A 16,448-nucleotide genomic window follows, 5' to 3' on the forward strand; every position below is an offset into this window, starting at 1 on the left:
CATCGAGTTCCAACTCCCCTGCCATAGGCAGGGACACCTCCCACTAGACCAGGTTGCCCAAGGCCACGTCCAGCCTGGCCTTGAACACCTCCAGGGATGGGGCCTCAACAACTTCTCTGAGCATCCTGTCCAGTGCCTTACCACCCTTAAAGTGAAAAACTTCTTCCTAACATTTAATCTAAACCTGCCCTCTTCCAGTTTATAGCCATTCCCCCTCATCCTATCACTATATGCCCTAGTAAAAAGTCCTTCCCCAGCTCTCCTGTAGGCCCCCTTTAGGTACTAGAATCATAGAATCATAGAATCATGCCTATTATTATAATCATACAAAAAATGCTTAAACTTGCATTTACATTGTTGACGACTTGAAAGCCAATACATGCTAAAGTTAAATTTATCTGTTCATCTTTACCGCTGCTCCCTTGTAATACAATCCACTAAGATACCACCCTCAATTATATGATCACAGAGTACATATATTATCCCAACTTCATTCTAGTCATAGCACAACTACTGCTCTGTCTATAGTCACTGTTTGCTTTTTTCCCCTCTCACCTTATTTCCTGCACAGTATTTAATAAATCACAGACTGTGGATAAACACCATCAGTTGGAGGGGGAAGGGTGGGGGTAGACTTCTGAGAAGGGGTTTATCCAAGTGTCTCACAGACACTATCAAATTTCTCTTCCCAGTGCCGGTATGAAGCAAGGAGATATTATTCAACTTTCCACATGAGAACTGAAGCACATACACAGAAATAAAATGGCTGCTGTTGAAAACATCTTCCATTACAACTAGTGACCACCTATGAAAGGTAGGAAAAGTTTTAAGTGACTTGTCTCAGGCTTGCACAAGAACACTGTGGCAGCAGCAACAGTCAGGAGGGACTTGCTACTTTCAGTAGGGGCCCTTTTCCTCCAAGCAATTTTTTTCCTGGTTCTCATTAAGCATTTTTTTTGTTTTGTTTCTACAACAATGCAGCAGGTAACCATGTCCTCCATTTCACAACCCTTGTCCAAGACCCAAACATATGCATCTTGTCCAGTGAATGAGATGAGACCTAAGAATAAAACTATTCAATAATGTATCTTAAAAACTGTATGATGCAGCGCATGCGCAAGGGCTAGAGTCAGAAGTAGAATTGTTTAAGGGTTGAATGGTTAACATAGTAGAAATCACAAACCTTTACAAGAAAAATTCTGATCTTGTTTAAAGGAAAAGGCAAGCAAAACTATCCCCAACAGATGTCATCCTGTGAACATACAGATGGATCATTGGGGTAAGAGCGTTAGCTGCATCACAGAAACTTCTGCCCCTTGAGCTAACAGGAACTGACAGCAGTACAGATTGTCACATTTCAGGTGAACAGAGTCTTCAGGAGGTTGTGCAGTCACACACAGGTATTTGTTGGCAGCGAAGCAGCCTCAAGCACAGCCTCCCCTCTTCAGGCCCTCCTCTAGACAGCTCTTCCCACCCACACAGTTGTTATCTGTCCTCCAGTGGCAGTCTCTACTGCTCTCAGTAAACTGGTCCTCAGTGTCCCCTGTTCTCGTAGTTTTTCACCCAGTTTTTCTCCTCAGTGGATTTCCAGATCCTTACTTGCCCTCCCTGGATCTTCATCTTTACACCCCTGTTCTCTACTTATTAGGTTCAGCTTCACTGCTCACCAAATCCCGGTAAATCTCTTTCTGTCCTCAGTTTTCTGCACTGGTCTACACTTTTTGCTCCTGAGCTGGCTTTTGTGCACTCCAAATTTGAGTCATGCAACTTCTGCTTTTACCTAAAGCTTCTTTACTTAAAGGTGCTGCTTTTCTTTCAAGAGGTCCTTCTATTTAAGGACTGGTGAGTTGGGCTTCAGCAAACTGCTGCCGTATAGCCAAACAGAGACTACCTGACATGGTCTCCACATCTTTGGGATGGATTATATTTAGTTGCCCTGTTGCTATAGGGCAGGCAGATCACACACGGGAGATGGGAAGGGAGACAGCTTTTATAACCAAGAAACAGGTGTTCAGTACTGAATAATGTACCTGGGAGGGAGGGCTCTTCCAGGGGGTTCAGAAGATGCTCATCCAGGATACTAATCTCCCGTGGGTACTGGCGCTTCCCACCAAAATGATTTGGTTGTCTTCCTGTAATAGTTTGTAGAATGGATAAGAGAGATGGGAGGATGGTAGAAAAGAGGGATGGAAAATTTAAAGATCACATGAATGAACCAAGTACAACCATTTGGTTAAAATAAGTAAACAATACCTTGGGCAGAAAAGGTGTTTTAAACAACCATATTTTTTTTATTACTATTTTAGGCCCATGTCTTGGGTTGGCTACTTGTATCTGAGCTGAAATCAGTGGGTCTTCGCATGAACACAAACTCTGCACGTTATCCCATGCAGGCTCACCTGCAGGATAAGCTTCTTGGCCAGCAAATTGCACTGGATGTGATTACAAGAGACTTTAGGAAAAACATAGCGTGGGAGAACAGATATAAGGAATTGATGTTCTGCTGGTCAAACAGGCAAGTGACAATTCTGGACAGGCAAATGAGTGGAGGTGTAAAGGGGAGCGATAGCAAAAATTGTTATCTTTGGTTCTGAATGGTGTCATGATAAGTAAACTAGCCTAACGGATCACTCCTCTCTCAGCAACCAACTTTGAGAACCTCAGACTTTGCTTAGAGAATAAATTACTAAATAAAAATACCTGCATCACTAACATACACAGTTAAGAAACAGCAGCTTACCCTTGACAAAAGCTGTAAATCTTTGGACAAACCGTTTTGAAAAACACAGAGCAAAACACTACATTTCTGACCAGTGAAATAGGCCTTTAAAAATTAGCTCTTTCTCAGAGAAGAAGGACTTCAAAGCAATTGCTGATGCAAAGCATCTGAATACATTGAGAATACCACACAACCAAAGCTGCCTTACAACAGGAAAAAGTAATAACTGAACCCTTGTCTTATAATCTACAAGCATCCTGTTTCGATAGTTAAATTACCCATTTTTATGCAGATCTTTGATTGGAAAATCTCTGTAAGAAAAAGGAGAGATTTCCTTCCATTTTATGAGCCCTCAGTTAATTTAATACTGAACATTTTTCATCAGTTGAAAAACATTACAAATATTTCAATTTGTTCCAGTTGTGAGAATCTAACAGCTGTTTGATGCTCTATTCAAAAGAGACTCACTCAGTTCCAGCTGGACAATTATCTCTGCTGCAAAGCCACTGCTCTAAATAGCGATAATTAACACCCTTGTTAGCTGTGTCAGAAAGGCCAAATAACTAATTGAAGCATGGAGACCTTGTTGAGCTTTTACTCCTGAGAATATTCCCCCAAGGTCTGACTGAAAGAACGTTGATGGATGGAAGTAAAAGGGAGCTTTATACTGACACACTCTGTTCATACCGAGATAGAGAACTTCAATGGATGGAGTTGTCAAGCCAGAGAAAAATGAAATTAACCCAAAACAAATGATCTGGATCAAAGACAAGAAGGAAAACCAAATGAAAAAGACAATGCATGGCCAGAAAAGATGCCTGTCTCCCAAGGCCTGCACTGAATTATGAATCCCAAAGGTCACAACAGTTTCAGATCCTTAGAGACATACAAGAAGCCTAGTTATGTTTGCCAGAGCAAAGGAATGTAAATCACTCTCTAAAATAGAGTCAGTCTGTGTGTCTGCATGGATTTTTTTGCAGCATCCCAAGTGAGTATCCTAAGGCAATGCCTCGTTTCCAAACAAACAATCTTTCCTCCTTCTCCAAACAGTCTCAAACCCTCAACGCACTGGAAGAAAGCTTCTGCCTCCTTTGTGCTCAGCAGCAGATGAGCTGCAAGACAGGCTGAGCATCACCCTGTCCACACAAGCCCTTAACTCTTAGAAGGCTGATATTTTATGCACTGTCAGACATGAATTTGTAAGGTGGCATTTTCTACAAACATGACGTAGCCCTGGGACCCTGGGGCTGGTGCTCCAGTCTGTTTTAGCTTCCACTTCCTCCTCTGACAGCCAACACGTTGACTGTAAGTGAACAGAAGGGAACTAGACTTAATTCATATTAAGGTGTACCTTGATCAGAAAAAATATGAAGAGCACAGGACTCCTTTATCCAGGATTTAGCTAATGCTGTCCATTTCCACAATGAAAAGGGACAGAGGGAAGCGTAAAGGAGAAAGACAGGGCACCTTCTGCAGGCAAAGAGCTGCAGTAACTCACTCTTACTTCCCCATCTCTGGGACTGTAATGAAAAAGATATAGCGATCCTGGGGCCAGGATTAATCAGAGTAAGGTGCCCCACAGGATCCTCAAAGTGTGCATGGTCCCTCAGAGATCTCACCTTGCTGTTGCAGGTTGGAGAATTCCTGGAAGCCAGCTTGTCCTGGACTGGGATAGAGAATGAGGAAGCTGCACCAGCTTCCCCCATCCCTTCGGTCAATCTATTGCATTTCTAGTCAACACCTTCTTAAATCAGTGAAATGAAGCAGTAGAGGGGCTTGAACCATCCCCCCACCACTCGTGTCAAGCAATGAGACTAGCGGGTGAACAGAACCAGACTTTGCCAGGTCAGGGACTCCAAAGTCAAGAACTAGAGATATGTTATACAAAAGCTCTCTTTGGACAGTTTTGCTATTTATAAACCAGTCTTCTGGGAAATTGGAAATTATGCACAGAATGAAATGTAATCCCTAGGTCAGGGCAGTAGAGTGCACTTTGATAGACCACAGACCTGTGATCTTAATTGGAACAATATAATTCTTGGAGCACCAAAAGGTAATAGTAAAAGCAGTGACCACATAAGCACTGAGGAGGGCAACAACCAGCACTCTATTTGCTGTGCCAGCCCACATTTTCATATTTAGACTCCCAAAATTCAGACATCTTCCTATGAAAGCTCTAGTCCCCTAAAACGATAAAATATCTTTCTGCCTGTCCCCGAACAGTTCTCACAATGAACCGGACCCACGTCATCTGGTCTGTGACACTGTCTTACACAAGGTGATTGTATGAGCCAGAAGGTAGTTTAATCTCAACCTTTTCACATGGAAAACATCTGCCACTGCCCAGGAGCTGCCATCCAAAGAACAGTCTGTTTGGTTTTTGTTCTTATTGATTTCCCCTGAACTGCCCTCACTACCCACTTGTTTGCCTCCTAAATCTTACTGAATATTCCCTCTAGATTTTTCAGGTATATGGCAAACCTCATCTTTCCCAGCTTGCATACAAACAAGCAGTGCTTTCAGAGTCTGCACTGAGTTTTGTAGAGCAATTGAACTACAGGATTGAAATAGATGGAGAAAATAATATTTACATCCTAGCAAGCAGCAAATTCTTCCTTCCTGCCATACATCCTTCCTGCTGCCCTCATGCAAAGAATTCACTGCTTGGATCTTAATTGGCTCCGTCTCTGACATCTGAAACCTCTCCTTGCCAGGGAGAAATAATTTCATTATTGAAAACACAGCAGAGCTGCTGGACTTCTCTGCAACCTAACTGAATTAAAGTCATGAGAAGACAAATGCAAGGGAGTTACTTTCAGAGGCGAGAAAACATCAATTTGCAAAGAGGATTCAAGGAACAGTCGCAAGTGCAAGGCTTCCGAGAAACATGTTTTCCTTCCTGATGTCTTTCTTCTGCATGAGTCACACATCTTTGGATCACACCTTCAGATGGGGTAAGTGGCAGCTCCTCCTGGACATCAAGATGATTTATACTAATTGAAAATGAGGAGTAACTTGGCCGATCTAATGGACAGGCTCTTATAACTTTGCTGCAGTGCCATTTAAGCCCCACCTATTTACCAAAGGATATATCTCTACACCAGAGCCAGCAAAATGTCTGTGGGTAAACCAGAGGCTCTATTTGTTCTCAGGAGGGCTGTAAACTCCAGCAGTTGGGTGCACATCAGCTGGAAAAAGAGCATCTGGAATCACTCTCTTCAGTTTCCTCAAAAGATTTCAAAACAAAGTGTTAGCATGGAGGTCCCAAAGGGCTTGGGAACCAGGGGTGTTAAGGAGCTGGAGTGAACAAATGACATTACCATCAAGGAACATCTCTTCCTCTTAATTTCAAATGAAAATGTGCATGCTCAGCATTTTATAGGAGGGTAGTTGCAGTGCCCACAAAGCAGAGGGACGGAGAACAGGAGACTGAATCAGACAACGGTGGGAGGGAAAAGGGGCTTTTGTTAATGAAGACCTTTTAACACGTCTGTTTTGACATAAGCTTTCCCACGTTATACTAGGCTACAGCTAGCCTCTGCAGGGACATGTTATTATTCTAAATGCTGTCACACTGGGTGTGGTGGCACAGGAAGGGTAGTACAGAACCACTGATGCACATTTTGTCTGCAACAGAAGTCACAATTCAAGTGCAGCATATTCTCCAGTTCCTTTACAACAGATCACATAGGTCTTTTCTCCAGGGACAAAAAGAAGGCAGTTTCTAAGATTTGCAAGTGGTTCAAGTACCCAACCTCTTTCCACTTGTCCAACTCTTGCTAACATGCTTAAGAGGGTAGCTCTGGCTCCATTTTTCAGTGGAACACATTGTGGCCAGTCGCATTCACAGTAATGAAGCAAAGGAAAGCACACCTGTTATCTATCTGGCAGTAACAGTTCGCGTACCTCCTTGCAGGGTAAAACAAACTTGTTCCAATAATCTAAGCTCTACTGTCAGAGTCACTTTATTCCTTCATTTTCTTCCTTTCCTCTGCTAAAATATGGCAACTTTCCCCTTTAATTTCAACAAATTCCCTTCAGCTATCAATAGCCAGGGCGCATAGGTCAGCAGGGACTGCTGAAGAACAGTGTGATGTAATCATTCCTTATCCCCTAAGTGGAAGAAGTCTAGTGTTTCTTGCCAAGACACACAGACAGGTCTCAACTACATGATAAAGGATATCCCAGATCAGAGAAAAAAAGAGCACTAGGACACTCTGACACACTGTAAAATTGCCTCTACTTGCAATCTTCAGTAGGTCTGAGATAAACTGGCATTGTGCTGTAAAAGCTAACACAAATGATCCATGTGCACTCTGTGAAGGGAACAGCACGTGTGTCCTGGATCTGTGGCATGCTAATTACCAAAATTCTTTAAGGGATTCTGCAACATTTGTGGCTCACCGTCAGTGAAGCAGTCCAGTCCAAATGTAATATTGTCGATTGCAATGTCAGCTTGGGAATTCCAGCCCCAGGTTGCCAGGAGTTGCAGTTGAAACCTTTGCAATAAGACAGAAGTTTTAGAGAAGACAAAGGGGCGGGGGGGGATCTCCTAAAAAAATACAATGTTCCCTTATCATCGAATCATGATCATCATTATTTAGAATGTTACCTCCATACAATCCCTGTTGAACAGCCAGAAGGACCTGCTAGGAATCTTATCAACACATCAACAGTTATTAAGGACCAACCAACATTCATACAATGCCATGTTTCATGGGGAACAAGAATGAGAGCCCTACTTCCCCTGCTATCTGCACACGTGTAGAAACACAAGCTACTGTCCCTCACTAACAGTTATAAACAACCATCCTTATTTAATTGCTATAAATGGTCAGGGAATTAGACATGTGCAAAAGGGAGGGGAAAAAAGAATCTTCTCATTTCCATCCCCAAGGAGACAGCCAAAATGAAAACTGAATAGAACAACAATATCCAAATAGACAGAAATCTTGGGCCTGATCCTCAGCCAATGTAACTTAACAAGGTGATGTGGGTTTATTTCAGCTGAAGGTCAGGACATTTTAAATTTCAGCTAGAACTCCCTAAAGTGTTCGCTTTCTGGGCTGTCTCATCTTTTTCCACCATGACCAGGTGTTTAGCTACTTATCTAGGAGGTCTGTCACGTCCCATGCGCGTTGCCATGTTCTGAATTCACAACTAAGAAAGAAAATGGGCTGAAGGATCTCCTTCTAATGGATAGGTCTGAATTGTTTTTCATTAAATTTCAGAAATAAACAGATGTCTGATGTCCAGTCCATTTACAGCTTATTAAAAGCATATGGAGAGAACCTCTACTGCTGTCACTGGTGAAACTCAATGATGATTTATGAGAGATCAAGCACTGGCCTGCCTAACACATTAATCATTCAGCCTAGGAACACACTTGTCCCAAATCAGTGGCAATAAAGTATGTGTGCATATTCTACCCACCAGCCAAATGTTGGTCCATATCCACAGTTAACATCATGTTGCATAGCTGCATCAAAATCTTTAGAGATAAGCTGCTTTTACCCCAACTCAAGGATGGCCCCTTGTGCTTAAATGAAAGCATTCACACATACAGGACCTAAGCACTCTGGGAGTAAGTGTTGGTGCAGCAAATGCAAATCAAGGGTCTCTTGAATGACCACTCTCTTAGCTATGGGGTTAGCAGGGGAATTTGCTATTAGATTCCCTTCCTACAGAAACCTGTGTCTTTATTAGCAGACTTAGCAATACTTTGGTATTTTCAGACCTTATACATAAGTCCACTGATACAAGAGAGTAATTTCCCCAGCCATTTGATGAAAGTCACAGCACCCTGAGTCCAGGACTAGGGCACTTCTAGGACCCACCGCCATAGATACAGCACCACAGCCTACCCCTTACTGAAGACACCCACATTGCAGTATACCCTTGGTCAGGTCAACCTACTACGTCTGGAGTAAAAACAGGAAAGGGTCCACGGCACTGAGCTACAAGGCAGTTTTCTGCTCCAGCTGAGTACAAGTGGGAGCATGGGAATGATCCTTCTCCTCCAGTGCATGAGAATAGACATTTCATAAGCTCTGGGCTCTCTATACCTCATCTTCCTCACAACTTCAGAAAAAGGGGAGGAATTTGCCTTTTGAACTCTGTGCTGTCTTAGCCGGAGGGGTTTCCAGTATTCCTGCTCATTGAGCTCATTTTGCTGACTCCAGCATATTACACTCTTCAGCTCTCTAATGTCTGGTCTTCTGCCAGCCTGATTTTCTTCTGATAGCAGCCTTTTTCCCTGTGTGTGTGAACCAAGTGAGTGAATTTGCCAGCTGACCACCAGAGACATTTTTCCAAGTAGCTAGGTGCCCAACTGGGAGGTTGATTAGTGAACTGTGTATTTTGTCTTCCTTCTCTCCTAAGAAATAAATTCATTGGAGGAAGCCGTTGCTAAAAGCTACTTATATCTCACCTCCATGGCCGCCTCCTCCTATCTGCTATGGCTTCTCTTCTTCTGGCCCCATCAAGCCATTCATGTCCTGCTGCAACAACTATTTGTGTTGCAATTCATGTCTATCCCTTCTCCTTGTATGATTTGTCCCCTCCCACCCACTTTGCTACTGGCTCTCATCCCTTCAAGGAACCAAGGAAAAATATAGACCTTTCATACTTTCTTGAGGACAGCAAAAGGAGGACAGGAGTTTCCTAAAGATTCAGGATACAGGCAAATGGCACGCCAGCCCAAACTCTGTGCTAAAAAAATTCCCTAAGCACAGCATTGCTGGAGCGTGCATCACCAAGGAAAGCTGCCAGCACCCAAGAATATATAGAAAAGTCATTCATGGAGATTTATACCAAACTGTACTACGATTGTACAGCAATATTCACCATATGCCTCTGTTTACAATTGTTTGCAACTTCACCAATCTTAAACCAATTTAGGCTGAACTTTTCTATTTTGGGTGATTTGGTATGACTTGCCTAGCAGACAAAATGTTTTGCCAGTGTTGAGGATGAGGCAACGCAGGTATTCATCACTCTGACCATGCTCAAAAATGCTGACAAATTTTTAAGTGCTTTGTGCTACTTGGTATTGGAAGTGGGACTTGAAAGTTGTGAGGAAGAGAATCACATGGCAAAGATGAGCTTTTTTTGCCATTTGAATGAGAATCTATTACAATTTTAGTAAAATGTCCTTGAAAATGTAAACCCCCTGACATTTCCATGCCTGGTAGATTTTTTTTTTTAATCCTGCCATCTCCTCCTTCCTGGATATCTTCAAATTTGGGGCTAAATGCAAATTTGGGGCTAAAATGCTAAAAGCACTTCCCATGGCAGTGCTGTTATGAACTGCGTCAGGTCCTGCTTCAGCTACATGAAGTGAGAACTGCCCTTCCAAATTACTGGATACACTTTTTTGTCCCCAGCCCTTCTTTCTTTTGCTGATCTTGGCCAAACATCAGAAAAAAAAGCTGCCTAAACTGAATCCAGAGGGAACGAGGTGGCACCTTGGAGAGGTGGGGGAGCTCCCTGGGAACTCTCCAGCAGGGGAGCTTGGACTTGGTTTGCGGGGGGTTTGGACCTGAGATCTATGGAGAGAAACAAACAGCCAGTCAAACAGGAAAACTGGGAATCAACTTTTACTGTAGGTCTGGGATCATTGAAATAAAAGTGGGCAAGAGATAACTAGGAGGAGAAGAAAATGGAAGTGCAGGGAAGGGAGTCAGACTTAGTAAAAAAAACACACAGAAACATAGCACCTGCTGGAAAAGAGATGGAAACAAGAGGCAGGGAGGAGTTCAGAGAGGGAAATTATGACTGGAAGCATGAGACAGATAAAATGGATTCACAACTCCGAGCTTAAGGGAGAAGGAAGAGAGACCAAGTATATTAAAACAAGGAAGAAAGGCACTGAGTGCTCACAAAAGCAGGTGAGACAGGACACAAGGGGCAGAGCATGGAAGGAACAAGACAAGAGGCCTGGGATGGAGCCCAAGTGTCCTGGGAGCACAAAGAGCAGGGTTTCCTCACTTGGCACAAATTACTGCAACACCTTCCAGCAAAGTGTGTGCTGCTTCTGTTTCTGTTATAGATCAGTGCGGCAAATGACAACTTATTACTGCTGTCAGTCACTTGGCAAGCTCAGGCAGCAAAGGTCTGCTTGCTGGATTGAACTGTTCCAGCCTCACCCACAGTGATTGTCACTGTTGTGCCACATCAGTTTTAAATTTGTTTGAAAGTGGCATACAGAAAGGTTACGTGAAGTGAAACAAGATAGAACTACTTGAAACAGATTGTCATAATACACGCATGCGTGACCTACTTAATTCTTTCATTTTGTCTAAATGCTCAACTCTTTCAAATATTACAATATTTGAATATCTTTTTTTTTTTCATGCAGTGCTGGCTGGTGGTCTCTAAAGCCTCTTGCTGTCCATTCCCTCCTGCCACAGAAGATCCATTTCCCTTCAGAACTGAAGACTGATGCAGAAATCGGAGGTTTCAGGGGACAAGCATAACAGACCATATATCAGAGGAGGCAGAAGGTCTTAAATACCTCTGAAGAGCCCCTAGGACTCTGCTGTGGTTAGGTCCACATGAAAGTGCCTGGGGAAAAGAGCTATTCTGAACAAATTCACTGGTCATACTTTATATATGCAGAACTAAACAGATGCTAATCCACAGGGCTCCAGACTGCGTCAGACAAGAATATCAAATACATTGCCAGCATGCAGACCTATCCCATCCTAAAGGAATAATTCATGGCAAAGGTGCATATGGTGAACACATGATAATGCTGAGACCAAAGGTAATCATGAAATTAAACTAGAAAGAGGGTGGAACAACATTCTGTCTCTAAGCTTTACTGCTGCTTAGGTCTGAATTACTATCACTTCCAGACCCAAATTCCTTAACCTTTTATACAAAGTTGCAGAAAATATTTGAAGTTAAAAGGAATCCACTCACACCTTTTAATCCATGAAGTTTTAAGGCATTATTTATTGCCAATATTAGGTAGATATTTTTCCATTTATAATATTCACTGTATAGACTTTGAGATTTTTTTGCATTATGTGTCACATGAAACAGGCCTTCCTGAGGAAGACTCAAAAAAACCCAGACTGGGGCAATTTAAAAATCATTTGTGTCATGCTAAATAACCAGCTGCCAACACCAGCTACATCGCTTGAGATTGAATGCCGCTGGGTGAGGGAGGAGAAATACCTGATTAAAAATAGATTGGGCTAAAATTCCTTGAATCTTCAATATTTGACTTCATTTGAAAACCAATGTCATATTGTATTTTCACACCTAAAACTGAAAATTTTAGTGCAAGGCTGATTCAAACAATGGTCTTTTCTTGAGATTGTTGCATCAGTGATGTGGCAATGAATGATCTCACATTGTCTAGGCTGAACTGATACAGATTCTAGACTAGACCGTTGTATTGGCTAAACTGTGGTTTTACCACTCATTTGACTCACATGGCTGTTTTTACTGTGGGACTACAAAGCGCAGCTACAATAATACAGCTGTTTCCCTACTGGGACCACTTTGCCACTGTGAGCATACTGGCTTTCTCAGACTGGTAAAACGTTTCTAGTACAGACACTTGCTATTCCCAGCACCTAAGCATTGTATTGAGGCTGCTTGTAAGTGTAGACACACAGTACGGGCTTCTGCTGAGCTAAGCTGGGTATGTACATGAAGATATGCATGTATGACAGAATACTTCCTCAGCAAGCAGAATTGCAGTACTCCTGTAATTTCTTTCAGTAGAAATGGCCCTGGGAGAAGGCAAGAATGAAAGTGATGCTTCACAAAAAAGACAGAAACGATTTACTAAATCTCTAGAAATAACCCTGGATGCTGTCAGTGAAGCTCTTACCGGTTCTGAAGCACTGGCATTGGTAAGGTGATGAGAAACCAGTGGTCACTCCAGCTCCCTGCTCTTTCCCACATTGGCAAGGTGATTGGAGCTTTCTTTATCTCTTCCTTGACAGAAAAGGAAACAGTACCATTGTAGCTGCCAAAAACATGCACCGAGAATTGGATCTGTAATAGAAGAAGAAGAGAAAAAGAATAGTATCCTGTGATAAAAAGGGAAAGGTACTCACTTCTCCCCTCCCTGGGGATTTGAGACCCCAAGCCTTTGATCCTGGGTCAAACTGTTCAATCACACACACCACAAAAGCCCCCATTGCCTGTGTACGACAACTCATCGCTGTTCTTAGGACAGAATTTTCTCGGTGGAGACCCTGACTGACACTCTCATTAGGCAGCTGTTTTCCAACCACCAACGACAACATCCATGGCCTCAGACACCATCTGAGTCAGAAAGCGCTGGTATCCTCATTATCTCTTTCAGGAACAAGAAGTAGTAAAGCAGAGAAACATAGGCTTAAACTCAAAAAATGCCTTATCATTAAATGTTTCCACTAGAGATAGGTTATTGAAGAAAAACAATCCTAAACACATTCTTCTTCAGTGTTCTTACCAGCCTTAAGATTTGTGTGAAAGGGTTTGAACCACAGTTTAAAGTTTTTAAGGATTCCCATTGTAACCACCCAGGTTAATGTGTTGCACTGATATGGCTCAACCTATATGCAGGCATCATATAGGGGAAAAAAGCACCCTGAGAAGAGAGATGACCTTCCCCAAATGTCCTTGAAATGAGGAATTAAGCTGTCTCTAGAGGCAGGAAACCTCAATCTATATACTTGCTCCAAGTCGTAGGCACCATCTGGACAGTAGCACCCATATGACAGGTGAGCAACCTGATTACCAAGCCAAAGAATATTTTGAAGCAGGACTCATTCCTCTTTCTTTGGGGCAACTACTTTCACTTTGCCACAGAGCAAGAGAGAACTGCTATTTCCAGCACTGCTTTGAGCATTCAGCTGCTTTTTATGTTACAGAGAGCACCTGCAGGAAAGGGAGCACACACACGCATGTGCTGCAAAGAACAACCACAGGAAGTTCCTTGCTCCCGAAATGAGGGTTCAAACCCTTGCCAGTGGAGGACAGAATGGGTCCAGATCTCCTGTGACCTGTACACCATAACCAATAATTACTGCTTCTCCTCCTTCTGGTTTTGTGAGCCCAGCTCCAAGTACATTTTATTTTGTTGGAACTACCCAACAAACTTGACCTGGATATATAAATAAATATAAATGCTGAAGTTACATTTTTGGTACTTGCACTATATTTCTTTTGCCAGCTCTAATTAGGAGGCATCAAAGCTTTCTGTTTTCCCCTAGCACGGCTGAACTCCAGCTCAAACTTGCAACTTAATTTTCCTAAGTGTTATGAGTGCAATATTATTTAATATTTTTAATTCCAGCATCTTGTAGTTTCCCTTATTCTTCATAGGCATCTGGGCTGAAGGCAGGCTATGTGACTTTATTCATGCCAGGTTGCCCTCACCTTTTGAAATTTCTGAAGAATGTGAACAAATGTTTATTATCTTCATCTGTTCCTGGAAAATCTAATACCTACTGACTTCACACTTGTTCTCAGTGAGATTGAGACTGAGTTTGTTAACTCCTACAAAAGTATTGCAGAATTTAGGAAGAGAAGCCTCAGCAGCAGGTATACTGAATATCTCAACAGCCCAGAAAGCCCATTCCCTTTCCTACAAACCAAGGCCACCTCATACAATTCAGGTGCTGAGTCCCCTTCAAAGGAATGGTCGGTACAGCTAGGCTGGGAAGTTCTCCATACTGAGGAGCTGATTCGGGGGTCCTGCTTTCACTTACTGGGGGTGTACCTCACGTCTCCTTTTCAGTGGTCAACAAGTAGCTAGCTAGGAGTTATAGTCAGATCTTCTGCTTTCCAGCGTTTCGTAGAGCATGCAGAGGCACAGGTGAATGGGCATATTGTGCAAACAGTGCCTACAGCCTAATGATTAACTCCACAAACGTTCTAAGACAGTGTGATATACCTGGTAGTCTTCAGTGGCAATACTGGCTGGCAAGCTGGTACTGTAAGCCCTGGCCATACCGCTTGTCTGATTGCTGTCTGCTCGCAGGTAGAGGAAGTGTCCTGTGAACAGAAAAGTGAATCAGGAAAGTCGAGACAATGTTTTCCTTTTTATACCCTCTTGAAATCATTTAACATCATTTTGCTGAAGCATAGTGTAAGAAAGATGACAAGCATGGCTTGAGAGCAAATTTATTAGTGAGGCAGTTAAGTTGAATATAATAAGCCCTCTGGTAGATTTCAGCAACACAAAAGTCAACATCCCAAACCCTTTCCTGGAACATGAGTGCATAAACCTCAGACACCACTCAAGTATGTTCCCATACATGGGCTCACACCAATCTACAGTGAGCTCCAGATCAGCCCTAATTCTTACACCATTAGCATCAATGACTCTTGCTGAGACAAAAACTGGGCTGGAACAGCTTATTTTTAGTCTTTGTTCCCAGGGAGAGTTTATACAAGCTCTCAGGAGACAAAGAGGACAATCGTATGGACATCCTTCATTTTAGCAGGGAACTGTGCCGAACACTTCTGACTTTGAACCTGAACATCTGAGGGTCTGGCTTCCCTCCTTATTTACCAAGCTGACAGTTCCGGGAATTATCTGATTCTTTTATTATGGTATTCTATGGCACAAAATGTGTATGACCACTTGGTCTTGGGATATGCTTACATGTGATGCTCTTCCTAACCCACTGGCAGAGTCTGACAAGGATTTCCAAAAGATTTGTTTCTAAAAACTGCCTAGTTCTGTTGGGCAATTTTTACTTTATGATGCACCAGCTCTCATGTTGCTGCTGAAGTACTCTGCAATTGCATAGCTCATAAGAGGAAGAAGGAGGGAAGAAGTATATATAAACAAAAGAATTCATCATATAATTTTGTTAAAGGTAAAGAAGAATCCTTGTCTCCAGTAGTTTTGTGTTAACTTTGTTGCAGAACTTGTTTCACATAAAGTTTTGAATGATGTTCAAAAGTTAATTTTAGCTACATTTAAAGATGTTATAGATAATACTAATGCTAAAGTTGATTTGGCAATGCTGCCAAAAATTTTAAACCAATTCAAAAAACCTAAATTCAAGGCTATTGTATATATACATACACACACAGAGAGCGAGAGAGAACTATGAGGAACCAACCTCCAGTGGCTTGCAAGGTAGACCCGACAAATGAGTCATCTTGAATCATTTCAGTAAAGCCCCGAATAGACCAAGGAGATGCTGCAGTTCCATTCAGTGTCCAGCCACACGGACCCTCTTCGAAAGAGCAATGTGAGCCCTCTGGGAGACTGTCTACAATGGAGAATAAGAAAAAGCAGGAAAACAGGAGAAACTTGATTATAGAAGAACACAAACAGCAACAAAAGTCAAAACTCGTTGTGATTGTCTAAGCTACCCAACTTACGCTACTTAGTTTTTTCAATGTAAAAATAGTAACTGGACGTATTTATTTATTTCCCAAGTCGCCATTAGAAAGCCAACACTTCTGCTTCTGGAGATATTTGAGGCTTCGCAGTTCTGTCCTGCTCTAGATGCTGTGTAAAACTGCAGCTTCCACAAACTAAAGTGGCAGTAAATCACTGCCATATGTTTGTACAGGCCTTGCTGTGTATGAAATTACAGACATCACAAAGTTTTCTGTGTTTCAGTTAAAGGAAGGCCAACCAGCAGATTATTTTAGAACTCTGCCACTGTACTTGCAACAAAGCTAAATGATGCTTCTTAGCACCACTGAGTCAGGGGATTTCTCTGTCATGATGTGCGAGATGAGCTCTGAACTGGGATCT

General features: G+C 42.4%; 1 protein-coding gene across 1 annotated transcript in view; it reads right to left on the reverse strand.

Annotated features, from left to right (window-relative positions):
• LTK (leukocyte receptor tyrosine kinase) overlaps positions 1–16,448 on the reverse strand; it is a 99,823-nt gene that overhangs the window by 23,734 nt on the left and 59,641 nt on the right. The window contains exons 7-11 of the mRNA XM_009895724.1: positions 15,802–15,954; positions 14,622–14,722; positions 12,567–12,733; positions 7,124–7,218; positions 2,031–2,132 (exon numbers count right to left, since the gene is read on the reverse strand). Of these exons, the coding sequence (XP_009894026.1) occupies positions 2,031–2,132; positions 7,124–7,218; positions 12,567–12,733; positions 14,622–14,722; positions 15,802–15,954 (618 nt within the window). The remainder of the gene's footprint in view (positions 1–2,030; positions 2,133–7,123; positions 7,219–12,566; positions 12,734–14,621; positions 14,723–15,801; positions 15,955–16,448) is intronic.

This window comes from Charadrius vociferus, unplaced genomic scaffold (genome assembly GCF_000708025.1).
Source record: "Charadrius vociferus isolate BGI_N301 unplaced genomic scaffold, ASM70802v2 scaffold111, whole genome shotgun sequence".
Classification (NCBI taxonomy): Eukaryota; Metazoa; Chordata; class Aves; order Charadriiformes; family Charadriidae; genus Charadrius; species Charadrius vociferus.